Source organism: Anarhichas minor, unplaced genomic scaffold (assembly GCF_050575085.1).
Source record: "Anarhichas minor isolate MPS153535 unplaced genomic scaffold, ASM5057508v1 ptg000010l, whole genome shotgun sequence".
NCBI classification, from domain to species: Eukaryota; Metazoa; Chordata; class Actinopteri; order Perciformes; family Anarhichadidae; genus Anarhichas; species Anarhichas minor.
This window is the reverse complement of record NW_027466456.1, coordinates 7,461,861-7,483,107: the sequence shown is the minus strand read 5'-3', so window position 1 is coordinate 7,483,107 and position 21,247 is coordinate 7,461,861. Positions and strand designations below refer to the sequence as shown.

General features: G+C 39.0%; 1 protein-coding gene across 2 annotated transcripts; it reads left to right on the top strand.

Moving 5' to 3' along the window:
* The first annotated feature begins 5,724 nt into the window (after positions 1–5,724).
* On the top strand, positions 5,725–15,105 carry rx1 (retinal homeobox gene 1). 2 transcript variants are annotated; one of them, XM_076087939.1, is made up of 4 exons: positions 5,725–6,434; positions 7,324–7,642; positions 10,723–10,976; positions 11,689–15,105. In XM_076087939.1, the coding sequence occupies exons 2-4, from the start codon at positions 7,339–7,341 to the stop codon at positions 12,166–12,168; spliced, it is 1,038 nt and encodes a 345-aa protein (XP_075944054.1). In that variant the 5' UTR covers positions 5,725–6,434; positions 7,324–7,338; the 3' UTR covers positions 12,169–15,105. The 2 variants fall into 2 exon arrangements, with proteins under 2 accessions (XP_075944054.1, XP_075944053.1); XM_076087938.1 differs by lacking the exon at positions 5,725–6,434 and having other exon boundaries at positions 6,976–7,642.
* Positions 15,106–21,247: the final 6,142 nt, after the last annotated feature.

The following is a 21,247-nucleotide window of genomic DNA, read 5'->3' as shown; positions in this document are numbered from 1 at the left end:
TACCGGTGGTTATTTCCTTTCTGTTGGTCAATGTGTATTTTTATAGCGCTGATGCAAGAATATCAAGACAAAGCTTTTGTCCTTTTGTACCCATAGTTTTCGGAGGGTCTTATGTCCTTGTGCGCTTTCTAAAGTGATGACTTTCAGCTTTCATTTTTGAGTGTTGAAATGTAGTTTAACACGTTTCATATAAACTGCAGTCCTTAAATTATTAATTGACTAACTGTAATAAAGAAGATCCTTTTAAGATCCCCTTAAAGTCCTCATATCTAATATTTTGTAATAAATCCTTTGGCTGAAGTCTATCACCTGTAATGCTTGGCCCATTCTGCAGCCTCCCTCGATTTCTGCTTGTTTTGGAGGCTTTTTGCCTTCTGTCTGGTCTCAGATATCTGTGCCTTTTAAATATGTATTATGAGCCTAATCAACAGACTCCCAACTGTCCACTTCTTCCTCTAATTAGAGACTGCGCCATGTAAGCTGTGTTTGTGGCCTTTGTACAGCTCCAAGTGGAGCCAAGGCAGCACAAGACAGGCAGTGGGTATGGTTGCATCGGTAAACCTATGGGACTTCATTTATATAGATTGTAGTCACTTAAGAAGGTGGGAGTCAGAAGCCAAGCAGCTAATAGAGCTTAGAACCTTGATGATCTCCCAATAAAAAAAAACTATCAGCTGAGCATCTGTTCATCGCTAGAGATTTGTTTCTTCATAAGATGTGAATATACTACAAAAAGCAAGATCACCGCCCTGTGAGATAGAAGATAGAAGAGATTGATCAAAGATTACAACAGAAGAAGAATAAAAAAAATGAGTAGAAGAAGTAGTACTAACACAAATGCAAAATAGAACAGCAATAAGAGTAGGATTAATTTTAAAATATTAAAAGTAAATTACAACATAAGAATAAAAAAAACCTTCAAAAGTGAATAAGAAGTTACACTGACACCAGTGCCTAATAGAAACTAAAAAAGAAAAGTAATATTGTGCATGATATTGACAGTAATATTAGCAATGATATTGACAATAATTAATATTTATATATTGTATATATTATACAGTACATGATTGTATTGCACGTGATATGGATATCATTGTTTCAGCTGTCCTCCCTGCTGAAGGAGGACGAATTATACAGTTTGATGTCCACTGGTATAGAAAAGGCCTCCGTTATGGCTGTTCATCCCTCCATTATAACCACTGATCATGATACATTTTACTCACTCATATAGTCCCTCGGAAATACCTGTAGCTTTCAGTGGTGGAAAGTAAATAAGCACTTTTACTCGTGTACTGTACTGAAGTACAATTTTGTACTTAGGGACCTTACTTGAGTATTTTCATTGTATTTTACTTAATGCTTATCCTTCGCTACATTTCAAAGGGAAATATAATTTGTATTCATTACATTTGTCTGACAATTGTAGTTTATTTATTAAATTCATATTTTACATTCCAAAACATATTTTAGGTGTAGTGGCTATTTGTCAAAGAGAAATAATCAAAGACAAAACTTACATCCAAAGGCCACTGATGCACCATTTCAGTTGGATTTTGAGGTATGTGTGGAATTTCAACTCTAAACAGGGAGAGCGAAGGAGCTTCACATTCTGCTTTTACTGTTTGGGGGGAACTTTACATAGATGATAGTTGTTTTCTACTTAATGTAGCTTAAGCTTAGATTTTCACATTCAGTGACTGACATAACATCAGTGAAGGAAAAATTACACATTTATAAATATCATAAAAACCGTGCCACAACCTACACTAGTAATCAAATGTTACCTCAGAGGAGCACGTCATTAACTGACTACGTATAGCTTTTTATGGTTACAGCTTGTGTGAAAATAGGCCCAGTTCAAGACTAGCGCATCCATTGTGCAGTAGACCCACTGTGTGTAAGACAATCCTGGATGTTATCAGAGTTTAGGATATCGTTATCATCTCTGTCCTGCTCTTTATTGGATTGGATTTATTGGAACAACCCCAATCAAAGTTACCCAAGAGCATTATGTTCACCAAACACAGGGGATAGTCCTCATCCTAAAAAGCCTTTTCTCTCATAATGTTACAAGTGAAAACGTTCTGATTGAAAATAACAACGGGCTATATTTCTGGGGCTCAGGTGTCCCCAGCAGATATCGGGGCCAAGACTTCCTTATTTGTTTGCTGCTGATGTTGACAGTCCGTTTAGCAACTTCAGATGCAAGACTGGAGTTGGAGTTGAGAGATGACGTTTGCAACTGGATTATTTCACAAGTGGCCTGTTTACAAGCTCATTTTAAACCAATAAAAGTGTAAGTCATTGCCAGAGGATAGCCGTTTGGTTCCCAGATTGCGTTTCGCCTCTTTTGCTCTCCACACGGACTGTTTACCCACATTCAACCAAAGCTTGCTCGAATGTGATTAGTCACTACTACACGGACTACTAATGGAAACCACAACGCTTCCGATGCCAAAATCTTGTCCCGTTGCCTACAGATTCTTCAGGTGAATGCAGAATCTGTTTACAGAGATTGGGTTGGATCAAACCCAGAAAAATATGGATATCGTGGCTTTTTTGACTGACATCCCTTCACACCTGAATTAAATGAATTTAAAGCTGCTGGAAAAATGAGAGAAGAACATGTATTTATTATTTATAATTAATCAATTTTAAATCAGTGATAATAAATATTGTTTAGATATTATTCAGTTGAACTTTCTTTATTTGATTTGACACTCGGTTGTTGTCTACATACAGACGTTAATACAAATGTTGGCTACACATTGCACTAGATCGCAGCACAAATTAGACATTACTGTGATGTTCCGGACCTTTGCAATGAGGAAATTCTCTTTAACTGGAGCTCGCTGAATTTTACTTGAATGTTGACTTTCACACACACATTCACGTTGACATTCACAGACACCTCTTTGAGTGGTCGGAAGACTAGAAAGTCACGATGGGAATGCAAGATCGTTTACTTCAAGAGAAAGAAGTTTACAGACGTCTCTTTCCCAATGTAAGTCAATGGGGAGAAGTCTTTTGGGTTAATGTAGATGCTATGTCAAATTAGCTTCAAAGCCCAGCGCTCCTACTCAAACTAAGTATTTCCTTCATGGTGAGACTTCAATGGATCCTAATAAATCCTCTATATCCCTCATTTTGTCCCATTATTTCAACCTTTATCTTGAAACAATTTCTCAAAATATGACCTTTTTCTCCCTAAATATAGCATTTTCCATAATTTTGTGATATTAACATTACATTGTATTCTTGAGACATGACTTCGATTCTCAATAATACGGTTCTGTCTTCATTATGATTGCAGCTTTTATCATTTTGTTAATTAGTTTTTTGGTCACTTTAAACTAACTCAACTGTACTATTATATAAATCAATTTTAACATTGAAAAATTACATTTACCTTACTCCTTGATTTGACATTACCATGGAACCAATCTCAACATATGGAATTCTCAACAGCCAATCACAGCAGAGTGGTCTCTGCTTCTGCCTGTGTGCTTCTGTATGACAGAGAACCAGTGAATCACATGACTGCTACCTTCCTCGTCACACCACCACCATCACCGTTTCTCTCCCTCTTTCTGCCTCCCTCCACCCTCTCTCCACTTCCCTCAGTAAGCTGACACTTCATTTACACGTTAGCTGCTTTTACCTCTAATAGGATCAGGGGGACTTAGATTGTCATCTGATAAAACTAAGCAGCTTGATAACTGCACTGCTGCTTCTTAACCAATTTATGTCCAATAAGGATAACAGAGAAACAGCGGAAGGACAAAAAATGTATTAACAAAATCATGAGGGGATAAACAAGCACCTTAGACTATCATTACTCCGTCAGCTTGCTAGCGGTGAGAGTCTTTTTGCAAACGGACTAGGGACTCCAATGAGACTGGCAAAATGATGTCATTATGGTACTCTCTGGTTTGGATGGCTTAGATTTAGATAATTATTCATGATGTTTATTTCTTTCTATATTTTGGTTATTTGATTATAAATTGCTGGTAATAAAAGTAGTTTAACCTAAATTAAGTCTGGGTTTTACAACCCCCACCGTCTGTCATTCCACTCCAATGTTGTCACTTGAATAATGTTTTATTATGATGTTATTTGTTGTTCAAATTATCTTTCTTTCTTGCCTGAACGATCTTGCCCAAATTGCCATTTTGTTTCACTTTATAACCACTGAAATCCATTTTGTTAAAATTGGTGATACATTTGGATGGAACCCTGGCTAATGAGGATCCCAAATCATTTATGTACATTCATGTAAGTTTGATTCAAATGCCTGATCCAAAGAACCAACTTTACATTTTGTTTCTGAGCATTAGTGTTTCAAATATCTACTTTCCCCATGAAAACCTTTTTTTTATTTTTTTTATTATCTTCCTTTTTTTCTCACAGCAGACTTTGTTTTGCATATTTTGTCATGTGCACACTCTAAAAGAGTCAACTGACTCAGCTGTTAAATATGCTTTCCAACTTCCCTTTAGATATGTTTTAGGTCACAGGTAATCTCTTTGCCGTCTTTAGAGTTGCGGTGGATTCCTGTGACATTAAGCCGAGTTCAAGTCTAGCGCTTTAAAGCTGCTAGCAGACACGTTTGAGCTGCTTCAACAAAGACACATCATCTGAGTATGAGATGATACAGAAGCAGCAGCAGACCTTTTGTGTCCGGTCAACATCAGCATCACAACCTGAAGGAGTTTATTGTCACCTAAAGCAGTTCACAACAGCTTTAAAAATGACTTGTTAAAAAGCCTTCCATCGAAGGCCTCAAAGAAATACTGCACCTCCACAAGAGGAGTTTTAATGTGTCCTGCTCAGCTGCTGCACTGAATGTGTCCGATTTACTGTTGCATCACCCTTTTCCTCTACCAGGTCAGTAAACTGGTCCAACACTGTCATCTGAGAATAATGGAGGTTCCTCCCAGAACACAAACACTTTAATTTTGTTTTACTAATTTAATATATTTATTCAGTTGTTTGGTTCCTATTTGCTCTTCTTTTCTAAGTTTGAAGTGTTCCCTACAGCCTAAGTTTAAATGACATTCAAACAGTGTTACCGCAATGTTTCCCTAACAAATCCCTAATTGTTTTGATTTATTCTAAGTATTGTAATTAGAAGTAAGCAGCATTTATTACATAGTTTCCTGTCCGCGAGTAAATATCGTTCCAATTTACCTGCATGATGTTTATTTATAATAGCTAATGACTATAAAACTCAAGAGTATTGATGTTGTGTTAAGGTTTTTAAATTCTGAAGTGTTTTTTGATTAGTTTCTTAATTATCTTAAAATATTTTTGAAATATTGCAAAAAATAAGTTGCTGTATCTGGACCCTACTTATTTTTTTTGTTAATAAAGTTAAATTTCAAATGAATTAATTTGGTCTTGTACCAGAATGTCAGCTTGAACTAAAACAGATCACATGTAGGAAAGTCACAGATACTTAAATATTTTGGGAAAGTTTAAGACAATCTTACTTTGTAATGTCATTTACAGTTTCATTCACAGTGGGGTATTAATGCAATTATTTATCACTCACACCTCTTTGAGAAAAGATGTTCTATTGTGAATTAATAGGTCAAGATAGTCTTTATGTTGATAGTAGTTTTAACATCATGTGATATCATTTGAAAGTTTCCCTTTTTAATGTAGATCCACATAATGGGGGGGGGGGGGGAGGGGCTGGGTGTGCTTAGTGAAAAATGTCAGTGGGCGTTTTGTCTTTAAAACAATACATTTATGAAAGAAAGTCTTGTCCAGGCTTCATTAGCCCGGGCCTCCTGCTGTGGGGGTGAATGGAAATGACATTTAAAACAATTACTTCTGCAGAAACCAGCTGCCAATCACTCTTACAGGGGAAGGATTCCAATTATTAACCTTCTCTTAATCCCCACATTTAACCTCATACGCCCCCCTCAGCTTTGTCCACCTCTCCCTCTCTGTGTTTCTCCTCTTCCACTCTCCTCTCCAAGCCGGAGTGCATGACGTCTGAACTCAGTTGTTGAATGCTTTCTGCACTGGGGGGCTTCTGTCGGGACTGTTTGCTACATAGAGAAATTATTCAGAGAGATGCAAGGTAGGAACAGCCGGCTGAGTGATTGCGAGCGCTGCACATTGCGGATCTGGGAAGAGTGAAGTTGGAGGGGGAGCTGCTGAGAGGAACAGGTGGAGCACTGGCTTCAGCAACTTTAACAGTTCAGCGTAATTACTTCCAAAAGGTAAGCTCTACATCACTGTCTTGTTTTATGGCTGTCGTACCTTTTAGTGGCACTAACCTTAACTGTGTTACTTGTCATGCAACTGGAGATGTGTGAGATAGGGGTGTGCTCAGTAGGTGAATCTCAGGATGCACTGAACAGACACACGCTGGTGCTGTTGACACTAAAGTCTTTTTCACGAAAACTCCACATCTTCTATGAGTGAGCACCTAAAATCTGCCATTTTCACATGTCCGATGATGTATAGATTTATTTCTATTGCACAGCAGAACTCAAATAATAGACGAATGCAGAATCAATATTGCACACAATACTCTTTATTGCAATCCAGTCAATTCACTTTACTTGACTTACTTACTGTATAATAAGTAACATCAACGTGCTGTCCTGGATGTCCCAGATTTGGCCAAAAGGCTCTTTTTCATCTTCCTTATTTTTTTTATATTTTTTCCCAAAAATGTACTTCATTTGTTTGTTTAGCAACATGCATTATTTTACCCAAACCTTATAACCCGTAAATGAATTGCTGTAGTGAAACAGTCCATATTACAGATATCACACGTGTGATTAATGGTTTCTTGCTCTTTAAAGATCTGGATCCTTGCTACAGTTACAATCTATACTTACCAAACATGATATTGACATAAATAAGACAAATGTCTGTAGTGAGTTTACAAAGTACTGGGAGGCAATGTTATCAGTAAAGTGGCAAGATATGTGTCATTGGTATAATGAGGTTTTTTTAAACCACTAGGAGCTTTGATTTACATAAACAGTTATGGATGTGTTTTTTAATGAGAAAAGTTTTGTAGAAATCTTGCAACTCACATTCATAATAGACACTGTATGGCCATTAGTGCTGATCGTTCATAAAAAAAAGTACGGATTGAGGAGTAACTTGTGTCATTAGTGTCCATGAGCGCTCTCGTGAGTACTGTCACTCTAAAGGATAGATACTTGAGCTCCGGTGTCCTCAGAGGTTAAGCGGGTTTAGATGTAGGGACAGAAGGTCATCTTATGTCACCAGGTGATCTCTGTCCCACTACTCTACCTTTAGTCCTTCACTTAAACCCCTTTCTACTGATTTTAGTGCCCAGACGCTCGAATGCATTTATCACTGGACACCATGAGCATGGTGGACGACAGCTGCCTCTCACCCAGCAACTTCCACGAGATGGGGAAAGGTGGGGGCGTCGCTGTGGGGGGTCGCGTCCACAGCATCGATGTCATTCTGGGTTTCAGCAAAGACCAGGACCCCCTGCTCAGCCCTGCTGGGGCCCTGCGACCCCACAAAGTGGACGTAGATGGCCTGGCAGAGCCTGGGAGTCAGCAGGAACCCTCATCACACCCGACCTACAGCGGGCACCTTTCCTCTCTGAGAAATGGCAGCACAGAGCAGCAGTACCACGGTGAGTCAAGCTGCTGCTGAAGGTCTCCGTCCTGTCAAAGTTTATACACTAAAATCTCCTTTAAGAGCATTTAGTTTTACATCACCTTTAGGTTGAGTTCCTTCAGTGCAGACGTTTCTTCAGAGTTCGTTATTGAAGATAAAGTTTATGAATCATCTGATCTTTAGTCTCAAAACATATGAGATGGTCAAGGATATTGATTGAACAGCAGGACCTCTGGTCTTGGAAGGCTGGATAAGTATGAGCTCTGGGTTCAGTGTTTCAGAGATTTGAATTGGATTTGAATTGATTTGGCTGCACTGAAGTTAGGATATTGATGCCTGTGAGCAAACATAATAAATCTAACTTGACCGCTGACTCCAAAGTTTTCTGGCCACAAACACAGATTCAGTCTTTCAGGGTTATAAAAGAGCCAGGATCAACTTCTGATCGAATGAAAAACTTCAAAGCCTGAATTTGAGTTTATACCGTTAACATTGAAGTGTTCCATATTAGATGCAAGGAAGCATATCAAACAGCATATATTACACGCAGAGCATGCACGAAAAAGACAGAAGACTAAAACTTTTAGCTTAACAAACAGTTTCTGACACAATACAGACGCTTAAAAGGAGGTATCACCACAAAACAGTTATTTTATTAAATATGCTCTGATGTTTGAATGTTGACAAATCTGCACTGTAGGCCTATATGTTTAATAACTGCAATAATAAAAATTTAAAAGAAATAAAAAAATGAACCAAACAATGGAACATCATTTTGGGATAATATCCTATGTTTGACAGACAGGCAACTGATGATTAAAAATCTGACCTATTTAAATATGGGTAAGGTACCATTGGATCCGATGTGTTGCATCCATTTACAACCAGTGACATGCAGATTCAGAATCACTGTGTTACACACTGTTACCATGTGGAGTGCGTTGCATGAACTGTGCGGGCTGAGATTGGGAGATAAATCGCAGGACAAGATGGTGTAGGGGGTTTATGTCCCCAAGCCCAATCCCATCCCCTTGTGGAATTCCCCTAATCTTCTCTTCTTTGCGGATTAGATTGTACAGTAGTTCATTCGGGTGTTGTCGTTATCGTTTTGTCTCAGAATCAAATTCATCATGTTTAATCTAAAGCTATTTTCACATGCAGTATCTGGCAGGTGGTTGGTGATTTTGTGTCAGAAACCCTATAAAAAAGAGGAAGCGATTCAAATTCAGTCACTGAATCCAGGCAGACATTTGTTTTTCTTGATTAACATACATCCACATCAATGACATCACTCTTTTGTATGTAACTATCCTGTGAAGTCAGCCCGTTTCCCCCTGAATGAGTCATTTTTTTTGTTTGGTGTCAGTCAGCCCCCTCCTCTCGGAGCTGAGATGTTCTGCTGGCTGATAAACAGTGGGCAGCCTTCAGACCAGTGGCTGTGATGGGCTGACAGGCCAAGAGCTGGTCACTGAACCAGACCTGACCTCTGCCTTTGTCAGAGCCTGGCCTTTGTCATAGCTGCTTAATGAGAGGTGGATAAATGAACCCCTAAAGATCCTGCTTTGCCTTCGCCTCAGCTCCTGTTTGCCAGTTGAAAGACCACAATGACCCCCGCCTCCACCCCTCCCCTCCTCTATCTCCACACACACATCTCAGTCACAGAGACATGCTCATATTTAAATTTGGATACTGTCGGTTGTTGTACTGCAACAGTGACAGGAGGACAGTGACGTTTTGGAAAAAATGTCTACATGTATTGAACAATGATACTGAGAAAACCTCAAAAACAAACTGAATTACTATAATCAGGAAAATGAATATTTAAATCGATAAAGTTCATTAACTTATGAAATACTTATTTTTACATTTAAAAAGTGTAAATCAAATTCCGTGAATCTGCTTCTTTGGTTCGCTCTCAGCGCTCTCATAGCATTGTTGTCAGCCACAGCAGGCAACAGTTTCAGTGAAAGGGCTCAACTGTACACTACCTGCTCATCACCAAATGGCAGACAGACAGAGTTAGTGATAGCTGGTGAACATAATGGAGCAAAAAGCAGCTTAAGAGCCAAATACTTCCCTCTGAAGTTGGTAGAGACCAAAATCGGAGCAAAAAGAGAGTGAATATTGGACTTACATTTGCCAGGTGGACATGTGAAACATGACTCCAAATGAATGATAATGTTGCTCCGTATCGGCTGGTTGTGTGACTATGCAACAGTTTGCTGAAAAGTTCACTGTGTCAACTTAAAAGGTGATAATATATATGGCCCCCCCCCCCAGAAAAACTAGCTTTTTTCTGAGCAAATCAATCCACTAATATTAACAATTATCTCTCTCTGGTCAGATGCCAAAATTGCATTGCGAATACTCATACATCTACCAAGAAAGTAATTAAAAGATAATTCAACCTACTGCTCTGTACACAACCTGAATGATGTATGGTACATGATTCAGAGTACAGCTTCACAAAAGACTGATCTTATTGCCGGATCATCATCTTTGTACTTTGTTTAATTCAATTACTTGCTGGTCAGACTAATACGGTTAAAGATTTAATTCTCCTCTGTGTCATTTTTTTCTGTATTTCCCTGGAGCTGAAAGTGATATAAAAAAATATAATGGAAGATTAGGAATGAGGGAGCGAAAGAACAATTGAGAGGAAGACTAAGGGAAATTGTTTGGAGAGACAGTTGCACTTAAACCTCTGTATTGTCAGTAAACGGTAGCTTTTCAGTGGCTGGTGCTCACAAATGTTGACAGGACGTGAATGTTTTTTTTGTGACCACAAAAGTTTTGAAGATGGTTTACTGTTTGAGAATATCAACACTGGACACAACTTTTCTAAATCCGATTAGGAATGTTTTTGAGCTTCATTGAAGTTCAAGGGATTGCTTGCTTCACTGACCTACAGTAGCCTATTGTTGCAAGTGTCAAACTAATGTCTGCTCTACTGGAAAGTGGGCACTACATTCTTCATTTCCACTCACCACTCTGCTTTTGTTTTTCCTCAAAAGTTTTGTTCATATTTCTAAAACATTGCCTTGATAATCGCAATTTTCAAAACTCCTGATTCGTTTTTCTCGTTGTGCTCAACAGATACCGACTTTTTCACAAACAAGTGTGATGAGGAGCTGAGTGAACTGAGGAAGAGCGTAGAGAGCGATGAAGGCAAGTCTCCAGAGCCATGCAAGGACGAGCAGCCCAAGAAGAAGCACAGGCGCAACCGCACCACCTTCACCACCTACCAGCTGCACGAGCTGGAGCGTGCCTTTGAGAAGTCCCACTACCCGGACGTGTACAGCCGGGAGGAGCTCGCCATGAAGGTGAACCTCCCAGAAGTCCGAGTTCAGGTAGGAGGAACCACAACATCACAGAGATCCTTTGATGTCTGAAATGTGTACTTCTCTCATTAATAAAGCCAAAGATATTTTTGTCTGTTGACATGAATAAGTATTCAGGTTTGTTTTTGTTGTTCTATTCTACTCCTTTGTACTGTACATCACGGCAGTAGAATAAGCCGACATGCCAAGAGCTGACAGGTACCTAAAGACTTACAGAAAGCCCGCCAAGCTTTTGGCCTGTGGCCATTGGCTTTTAGGTATTCAGGTGAGGAGATTGCACAAGTTATGCAAGCAGTTTGTGTGTATTTCCAAGTGTTGCAACACACAATGACAACATCGCTTGTGAGGACAAGAAGGTGCACTTTTTAAACTGTACGGTGGCTTCTTTAGAGAAAAAAAAGGGTAGACCTTGTGGGTATTTAACTACACTTTGTGTTTTTTGCAGCTAGATTTAAATAACTTTAGTTTGAACAGTATTTCTGTGAGTGTGGAGCTTAAAATACTTTATTATGTTTCCAAATATTTTCAATTGCATTTACAATTAATGATTGGGTCAACACATACTTGAAGGAGCATCATTAAACACACATCCAAAGTGATGGCATATCACATGTAGTTTCATTAAATTTACATTTTTATACCAGTTGAATCTTTGTGGTAAATGTGGTTTATGTCCCGCATATTCAGACACACTTCATGAGAACTTATTGTTGTCCTCCAGGTCTGGTTCCAGAACCGCAGAGCTAAATGGCGTCGGCAGGAAAAAATGGATGCCAGCACCATGAAGCTCCACGACTCGCCGATGCTTTCCTTCAACCGCCCGCCACCGGTTCATACCAGCATGGGCGCGATGACCAACTCCCTCCCCTTGGACCCCTGGCTCTCCTCTCCCCTGTCTAGCGCCACGCCGGTCCACAGCATCCCGGGCTTCATGGGTCCAGCTCAGGGCCTCCAGCCCAGCTACCCCAGCCACAGCTTCCTCAACTCCACTCCTCATCCTCCTCATCCTCACTCTCATCCTCATCCGTCCATGGGCCAGGGGATGCAGAGTATGGCTCCTCCTCCCTACCAGTGCACAGCACCGTACCCTGATAAATATCCTCTGGAGGACGTGAACCAGCGCAGCTCCAGTATCGCCGCTCTGAGAATGAAAGCCAAGGAACATCTCCAATCCATGGACAAGACCTGGCATCCCATGTGACTAAAAAACCTGCCAGTCCATGGGAATGACATTGCGAAAGTAAGATGTCGAAATTGTGTCTTGGGGTCCAGGGACAGTCAGTATGTTGAAAAATATGACAGTGACTTGTCTGATACCCACAGAGCAAAGGAAATGGACTTAGAACTGTGAAAAACGAGGATTCTTTGACTTCCTTTTTTTTTTCTCATCTCAAGGATATGAAGCAGACAAGTGAACTCTATAGTCTTGTTAAGTTGCAAATTTTACACCACCAATTTCCATATGTCTGTTCTCCCTCTAATGTAAAAGTGTTCAGCATCACCTTGGGTGCTTTAAAAGAAAATGTCTTCTTGCACCCGGGAAAGCAAGAAAATGTCTTTCCTGATCAACCTTTTTTTATTTTTATAACAAACCATCGTATCAGCCACAATTCCTGATGGATAAATGCGTACTTCCACCCATATTCCTGAACAGCATGTCTAGTGATGGCAGGCAGCAGCTTTTCAGGGGTCACAAACACTTTGAACACATATGAAAGCAATGGCAAAATATTTCTTTATGCCTCATATTTTAAGAAGACAGCTGTCCGGAAACAGGAAATTAAGATATCTTGAAAATCGCCCAAATATGGGTATTATTATTGTTCTCATTACTTTGCGGTTATTCCTGTCAACTGTTACATTCAGCTTCTTTCCTTTTTCCTATTTTTTCACCAAGTTTGTGTTTTTACTAATTAATCCAATTGTAGCATTTTTATGGTTCAGCTAATCAGAGTCTCAGCGTACTTTGTGGATGAAAGACCAGTCTCAGTTTGATGTGAGAGCAGCTTTTAAAAATCAAGGCAGCGTCTCTGACTTTGTCTGTTAAATGCAGGTCTCACTAATCTTTTGGTTTATAAAAAGATATGTTTAAGCTTAACTCCCTATTATAGTTGGTTTGTACTGGATACCCAGTTTAGATATTTGAGTGTATAGCTTAGATAACCTGGTATGACTGGAATAAGATGACAGCCAAGGACCAGTGGGGCCTACTGTCGTGGTTTTCAATATACAGGAAAAAGAGAATCTCCCAATTATGCTGTATAATAGATAATTCTTTGGTGGGAAAGTTTATTAGAGTGAGGGATGTGTTGGCACCTTTGAAGTGGACCACGGCTGAAAATATACCAAAAATAATTCTGCACAGTTTCTGATTTGTGCTAAGATGCTTTAAAGAAGGAAGGAAGTATACAAGAAAGAAAGAAAGACTAGAGACCAGTGTAACTCTCTTTTTGCTTGAGTGGCTGTTGGAGAAGAAGACCTGTTGGCAGCTCAGTGTTGGGTGGCTGCGTGTACGTGCAGGGCAGCAGAAAGAGCCCTGTGTGATGCGTCACCCCACATAGTTTAGTCTTTGTTCTTCACAATTGATCCAAGTGTATCCCCTTTGTCTGAAAGAGGCAGGGGGGGGGGACAGTCTCAGGCTGCACTAAATAGGCCCTTGTAACCACTTTGTCATGAAAGTTTTTTTTTCTTTCTCAATCAAAGGAGGAGAAATATGGATTGTAGCTGCTATGGTCATTAGTGACACAATATTGGTCTTTTCCCATCTGTTACAGAGTCAAGCTCTAATTGTCTTGATATGTGTTTCACATGAGCTGGAGAGCTGAATAGATTTGAGTGAGACATTTTTGCATCTGCAGGCAGCATCTCAAATAACTGAATATGTACAGAAATACAAGTTATATGGTACATTCTTTTGACTTTGTTGTGGAACAAGAGGGAAAGAAAATCCTTCATCTTAAAGTGCAATTTCAGACTCACTTTTGTTTTTTTATATGTATTTCTTTTGTTTTTATGTATAAAGGAGACACGTTTCCCCCCCTAACTACCTATTATATGTTTGTGATATTTCATTTTGATATGATACAAAAGTATAAAAGTTGTGCTGACAGCAAGTCATACATTCACACTGACTACAGCAGCAACAACAGGATGTGATTTTTTGAGTTTTCATTTAAAAACCCATTGTTGTACTACTAACAGAGGGGAAAAACCCAGGTATTCATTTTTTTTAATGCTGTTGGTTAGTGATGTTTAGACTCCTTATTGGACAATGCCAGGACCTCACATTATAGAGGGAATGAGGATTACCTTGCACATTAACAGCTTCTTTAGGATGCTACATACAGTAAATGTGGACCAAGAATAAGCCAAAGGTTAGATAATGGACAAAAATGCACTAGAAGTTTGATAGTTTTAGTTTTTTTAATGTGGAAATGTTTAGGTTATTTTCTTGAATGGCTGTTTTGTTTCTTACATGTCCTAGTTATATCTGTCCTAGTGATCTCATTGTTTCCTTTCTTTTTGATTTTGTCTGGAGTCGTTGATGTCCATATTCTGGAAAGAATGAAGATCTACTGAAAATAAATATAGTTTGATAGAATATGTATCTCTACTTTCTCACTGCAGTGCTTTCATGTTGACCTGTGCACTCATTCCCACACAGTCACAGTATTATTTTTTTTACCCCGGTAAGTCTAAAGAGCAGTCCAAGATTACTACAGTATAATCGTTATCATCTGACATACATGGGCAGAGACATTTTTCTTTCTTTTCCTCTAACACTTGTGCCCCGTCTCTCTCTGTCATATAAGAGCTCTTTCTCCCTTTTGTACCCCTCCCAATCCTCTCTGCTGTTCCATGGTTCGGTGGCAGGGTGCCAGCCTGTTAGGAAGATGAGACTCCAATCAATCAGCACTTCCCAGGGGGGCCTCTGACCGCAGGGCCCGACTCCCTAATTGCCCCCAGGCAGACCGGCAGGCTCACCCGCTGTAACACATGTTCACAGAGGGACCGGTGCCGCCATGCTAGCTGGCCTCCTCAGCGTGTGAATCACTTTCTTGGACAGATGGAGGCCTGGATAAACCTCAGTACTAGGGCCATATGGATAGACCAGTGGATGCAACAGAGAAATGTTTTTTTTACATGCCCTGAACTGATTAGATACTGAATTACACACAGTGGTTCATCAATTACTATTAGGCTACACTCAAGTCACAGAGCTGAGCATCCGATTTTCCAAATGCCATTTAACAACACTTCTCGAAGACTTTTATAACCACCTGGATGAAAAATGATTCTGTCTGTTGCACAACAAAAACGATTTATTATTGTTTTTCTAGTATTTTATATTTTCCTACAAAAGAATGTGTATATGTTTTCTGTGTGGTAAGGTCAGATGTAATTTCGAGCTATCTGGATGAGAAAAAATGTTGCAATTTGGAAAACAGGTTCACAATCGTATTTATTGTGCAGCGGACAGTATATTTCTTCATCCAGATGTTTTGAGGAGTCTTTGAGTATTCTGGAAATACATCCTGAACAGCAGCGAGTTTTGTTGAATTAACTCTGATATTTCTTTGTCAGGAAACGGGATGGCTCTGTGATTCAAATGTAATGGTAACACGTGAGAGGCACAAACTGGGGCCAGTTGTCAGTAGGGAGCAAAAGTAAAGGCAGTTATAAATCATGTGACTGAACTTGATCTGTAAAGAAAAACAAAAGAAAACTCATGTTTGAGCTAAACTTTCAGGGATCACACAAATTGCATTTTACTCTGTAAAGTGTAACAAGTTGACAGGTAAGACTAGAAAGGTTTATAGGCACTTGACTACTTTCACATGTTATTTTCTGTTGATCAGATCACAGCTTATGGTGTTCTCAAAGAGATGAACGAACATTACGCTGAATTGATGAAAAAGGAAAGAAAAAAATGCTTGAAAGGATAAAAGGAGAGACAGAGAATGTGAAGAAGTCAGAGTGGGAGAGAGGAAAAATTGAAACATTAAGAAAGAGATTAAGGGAGAAAAGTGTGGGAGAGAAAGAGGGCAACAGAAGGAGTAAGAGTGGAGAGGAAGAGGAGAAGGAGAAGGAGGGAGGGAGGGAGGGATGGCTGCTCATCAGAGTTAATGATGTAGAAAATCCCCCAATTAGAGCGTTTTCCTGTGTTGCAGGATGAGTTCAGAGCGGGGTCCTCTGACAGCCTGAGGATTAGTACCCAGGCCGAGCTGGGCTGGGCCGGGCCTGAACAGACACTGACTTGCTGGACAGCTTGGCACTGCTCAGCTGGGGCCGGGTCGGGGCTGTAGCCACAGTCAGGGGCTCGGGGTAGGCATGCGTTTAGTTGGAGTGAGTGGCTCAAAATAAAGCATGGGAAAAAGAGCAGCGACAGATCAAAATGGAGAAAAAAAGGTTCTGGTGAAAAGGTATTCTCTACTCTGCAGAATTGCAAATGTATTCAAATGTGAGCCAAGTAAGATTTTATCTGTTGCTTTTGTAAGTTACTCTCTACTTACTAAGAGCTGAACTTCTCAAAAAATATACCTATTTTTCTGAAATTATTGAGGATTTGGAAACATAGAAAAATAGGTGAGAACATCTAAGAAAGACCACCATATAATGTTAACATTTTCTCAGCTCAATGGTTCTTGCTGATGCATCAATTTTGAAACAGCATTACATCCAAAACACAACCTAATCTGATCTGGATTGTATTGAAAATCAATCTGTCTGCATGCTGCTTGATGTCAAGTCTTGTGGTGGTAAGACAGAGGAACACAGCCTTTAATCCTCCTGACCGTACTGGACAATAAATTTGAACATCAATCACACAACGATGACACATAACCAATAAAAGCCTTATGCGGTAATCACCTGCAAGTAAAAACAAACAAATACATAGAGGCAGAGATATTGGACTTGATTCACAGAAAAATGTGGACTTGAGATTTGAGCATGCAGATTCATGCTTGACCTTAGAACTCATGTGGTAAATATTCTAAACGCAAGGTAGACTTACTTAGCTATCCCCACAGCTTTTGACTGGGTCCATTGGCTAGTCAGCGAAGACTTGAGACCTGACACATGACTTATAGATTTGACCTGACTTGAGAAAATGAATTGACTTGCATAGCTTCACAACCTGAATAATTTATTATTAGGGCTATGCAGTGAAACAACCAGCTATAAAAAAAAATAATTAAAAAAACACTACAAACAGCTTTATTCAAAAGATTTGTAGTTCAACATTCAGTGACTTGAGCAGCTGGAGGTCAACATGAAAAACGTAAAATTTCAAAGTAAATCAAATGTAAGCTAACTAAGATTTTAGTTAGTGTATTTGAAAGTTGTTCCGTTCTCTTTTACTCAAAAAAAACTTGAAATTGTCCTCCAGTTAGCTTGTAAAGACTTGTGAATTGACTTGGACTACAGTAGCACCAACAAGCTAAAAACAACTCTGCAAATAAGTGAGGATATTACAGGTAGCCAGAATATGTTTTTCAGAATTATCAGTAACAATATGAATGCATAAAGGTGATCCATTCTAGCATTTGCACACGTTCATGTCTTCCTCCACAGATATAAAGGTTGATGACTAAATTGCAAATAGGAAGACTAGTAATTTTGAGGAAGCCTTAACTCACCTCACAGTTACTGTGTTCATTAGCAACAGCTGAGTCCATAATTACTAATTGATTAATTGCACAGTCTATTATTTCGCTCCTGCACCCCAGTAGATCTGAAAGGGCCACGGCTGGAGTTAACAGTCTTATTGGAGAGACGCGTTCCTCGCAAGGGACAATAAGGGAAAATAGCGGAATTAATTGGGTTTGATTAAGAGAGCTTTTCAATGGGACACAGCTTTTTCGCATGACATAATTAGAGGTCAGTTAGGGGGGGTGGAAGCAGGGATTTGCCTGTTGGCGCCAGTGTTGTGTGGGTGTGTCTGTGAGAGAGAGACAGATAGACAGACAGAGAGAGAGAGGGAGGGGTGCTTCCTTCACACTTGTAGAACTATGTTGTGTGTCTGATGTGGTACATTTCTATAGGCTCACTCACCAGAAAACACACAGTGAAGTTCACAGGGGGCCCTCTGTTGTGTGTGATTATTATCACTACACTTGTCAGCATTAAAGACACAGTGCTCAGTCTTTTGTCATAGCTACATGCTCATTAGCAGTGCACTGCAGAGACAATGTTATTGAATAGGGTGGTGACAGAAGAGGACATTCAGTCGTGTTTTTGGATGAGAGCTAAACATGTAAACAAAGTTAAAGACATAAACACACACATTGTGAATTTATAATCCTGTTACAGTGTAATGTGAAATAGCAGGAAGGCACACAAGCCATCAGATCTAAAAATACAACTGACCTGTCATGAACCAAAACCAGGCTTCACGCCTGATTAGATTAACAAATATTTCATCGCAAGTCTGCATCTGCAGGTTTTTTTTCTCAGAACAGTCATGATTTCCCTGTTCTTTGTTTGACAGAGATTATGGACAAATCTGCCCAACTCTCCATCTATTCCTGTTCAGTGGAGTGAATCCCACAGACAGCAGGCATCCACCTCATTGAAGTGTCCTTGAGCAAGGCATTACACTAAGCTACATGAAACATGTTCAGTAATACACATTATGGTCTGACAAAGTATGATATTGTATTGTAATATTAGCAGTGGTGGAAGAAGTTCTCAGATCCTTCACTTACAGTAAATAAAAGTAGAAATACGGTGATCTAAAAATACTCCATTACAAATGAATGTCCTGAAGTCAAAATGTTACGTACGTTATGTAAGTATCAAAAGTAAATGTAGTCATGCAGAATGGAATCATTCACAGTGTTACATACCCTGACCCTAACCCTTTTCATTAAGCATTTTAATAAGATAACATAAGATCGAACTTTATTAATCCCGAAGGAAATTCTTGTGCCAGAGTTCCATTAAGATTACAACAGAAGAACAGCAAAAAACAATAGAATTAAGATATAAAAGTATATGAACAATAGAATAACAATTATTAAGTGGAAAAGAATAATACTGACACCATTGCAAAATAGAACACAATAGCAATTACAGTAAGGTAAATAAATAAAGTAAAAAACATTAAACTAATGGTTATTTACAAGGGTAAAAATATAAAGTGTATAAGAAGTGATACTAACACCAGTGCCTAATGGAAACTAAAATAGAAAAGTAATATTGAGCATGATATTGAGAGAGATATTGTCAATGATCGTGAAAACGTAGTAGAAAGTTATATTTCCCATAGATTAATGAAGACAATATTGCACATGAAATTGAAATGTAATATTACACATGTGTTTTTTATTGTTATAAGTGTCAGATTGTTCAGCTTTCCTTCCTGCAGAAGGGAGAGGAGTTATACAGTTTGATGACCACAGATAGAAAAGACTTCCTGTGACGTTCTGTGGTTCACCTCTGTTGTCTTAGTCTACGGCTGAAGGTGCTCTGATGTGATTTCAGTGTGGTGTGCAGGAGATGAGAGGCATTGTCCAGAATACTTAATATTTTCCTCAACATCCTCCTCTCTGAAACCTCCACCACAGACTCCAGTTTGACTCCAAGGACAGAACCAGCTTTCCTGATGAGCTCATCAAGTCTATTAGCATGAGCTGAGTTCACCCTGCTGCCCCAGCACACTACAACGTAGAACATGACACTTGCCACCACAGAGTGATAAAACATCTGCAGCATGCTTCTGCAGATGTTAAAAGATCTGAGTCTCCTCACAAATGACAGACGGCTCTGGCCTTTCTTGTACAAAGCCTCAGTGTTTTTTAGTCCAGTCCATCTTATTGTCTATGTGAACGCCCAGGTATTTGTAATTCTCGACAATCTCCACCTCTGTTCCCCTGATGCTGACTGGTTTTGGAGGGGTCCTTTGCCTCCTAAAATTGACCACAAGCTCTTTAGTCTTTGTGATGTTCAGGTTCAATTCACACCACTCAACAAAACTTTCCACCACACCCCTGTACTCAGCTTCCTGTCCCCAACTGATACAGTAGTTTGTCATTGTTTGTTATTATAGTAGTATAGTACAGTATCATATGATAAGCATATCATGTGCTATTAATGTAAAAAAGTAACTATAATTGTCAAGTAAATGCAGTGCAGTAAAAAGTTCAATATTTCCATCTGAAATGTAGTGGAAGTAAAAGTAGAAAGCATAGAATGGAATCAAATACAAGTATGTCAAAATTGTCCTTAATTACAGGAGGCTACTTGAGTAAATGTAGGTTAGTTATATCTCACCACTGCATATTTGTTACTGAAGTTAGAAAATAAGTCATATTATTAATATTATCTTTGATATAATTATCTCTTCAATTAATTGAATATTTTGTATGTGTTCTTCCTATGTCTTTTGATGTTTGTTTGTATGGAAAACAAGCATGGTCATGCCATGTTTTGTTATCTTTGAAAATGAGGCTTCACAATAAAAACATTTGAGACAACTACATATCAGTTATTACTTTTTTACAACTACACTTGTATTTCCATGCATGGGACCAATGAAGTTCAACTCTCTTGTTTAATTTATTTAATTTATATTGTTTCCATGTGATAATGTTTCCATGTCTTGAATTTGAGATTCACAATGTTTTGATTATAGAATAAGAATAATGTGTGTTTGTCAGACTGCTGGCGAGGATAGGGGTGTAATACAAGACCAGCCTATGTTAAAATAAGTTAGTTTAGAAAAAAAAGAAAAAGAAATCAGGCTGGTTTAGGTCTTAGACATTACAGCACAGGTATTGCCTGACAGAATTGTCAACTCGTTACGCTCGAACTCGTTAAGATGAGCGGTTTCAAAGTTCTAGACCCAGGCAAGCAAAGGCTGGAGATTTTGGAAATAGAACTAGCACGCCCTCTATGTTTTGTACTTGAACATGACAAGAAACTCACCCACACATTAACCAATTTTAAAAAACACATACATGCAGTATATTCACTTGTATTCATTATATGTAGTGTTCTAGTTTGATCTACAACATTTCCTATATTTTACAGATCTAGTTGATGTAGGCTACTGCAAAATGTATCTATGCACTATTACTGTTAGATAAAGGTTTATACTGTACACGGGGACGTACATTTTAGGATCGATGGTACAATATTGGTTGTGAAATACTTGAAATACTTCACAAAGTGGTGAGCTCTTTAAAAACTCACTCGAGCTACAAATGAAGCATTTCCGTGTTTTGATTTGAAAGTCCTACGTCACGGGGTTGACAAAACTCCCACAATGCAATGCG

What these genes read in the sequence shown, in the direction of transcription:
- rx1 (XM_076087939.1), top strand. Translation starts at nt 7,339, where the DNA reads ATGCATTTATCACTGGACACCATGAGCATGGTGGACGACAGCTGCCTC. An exon ending in CACAGAGCAGCAGTACCACG is followed by an intron (nt 7,643 to 10,722) that starts GTGAGTCAAGCT and finishes TGTGCTCAACAG; the next exon opens with ATACCGACTTTTTCACAAAC. An exon ending in TCCCAGAAGTCCGAGTTCAG is followed by an intron (nt 10,977 to 11,688) that starts GTAGGAGGAACC and finishes GTTGTCCTCCAG; the next exon opens with GTCTGGTTCCAGAACCGCAG.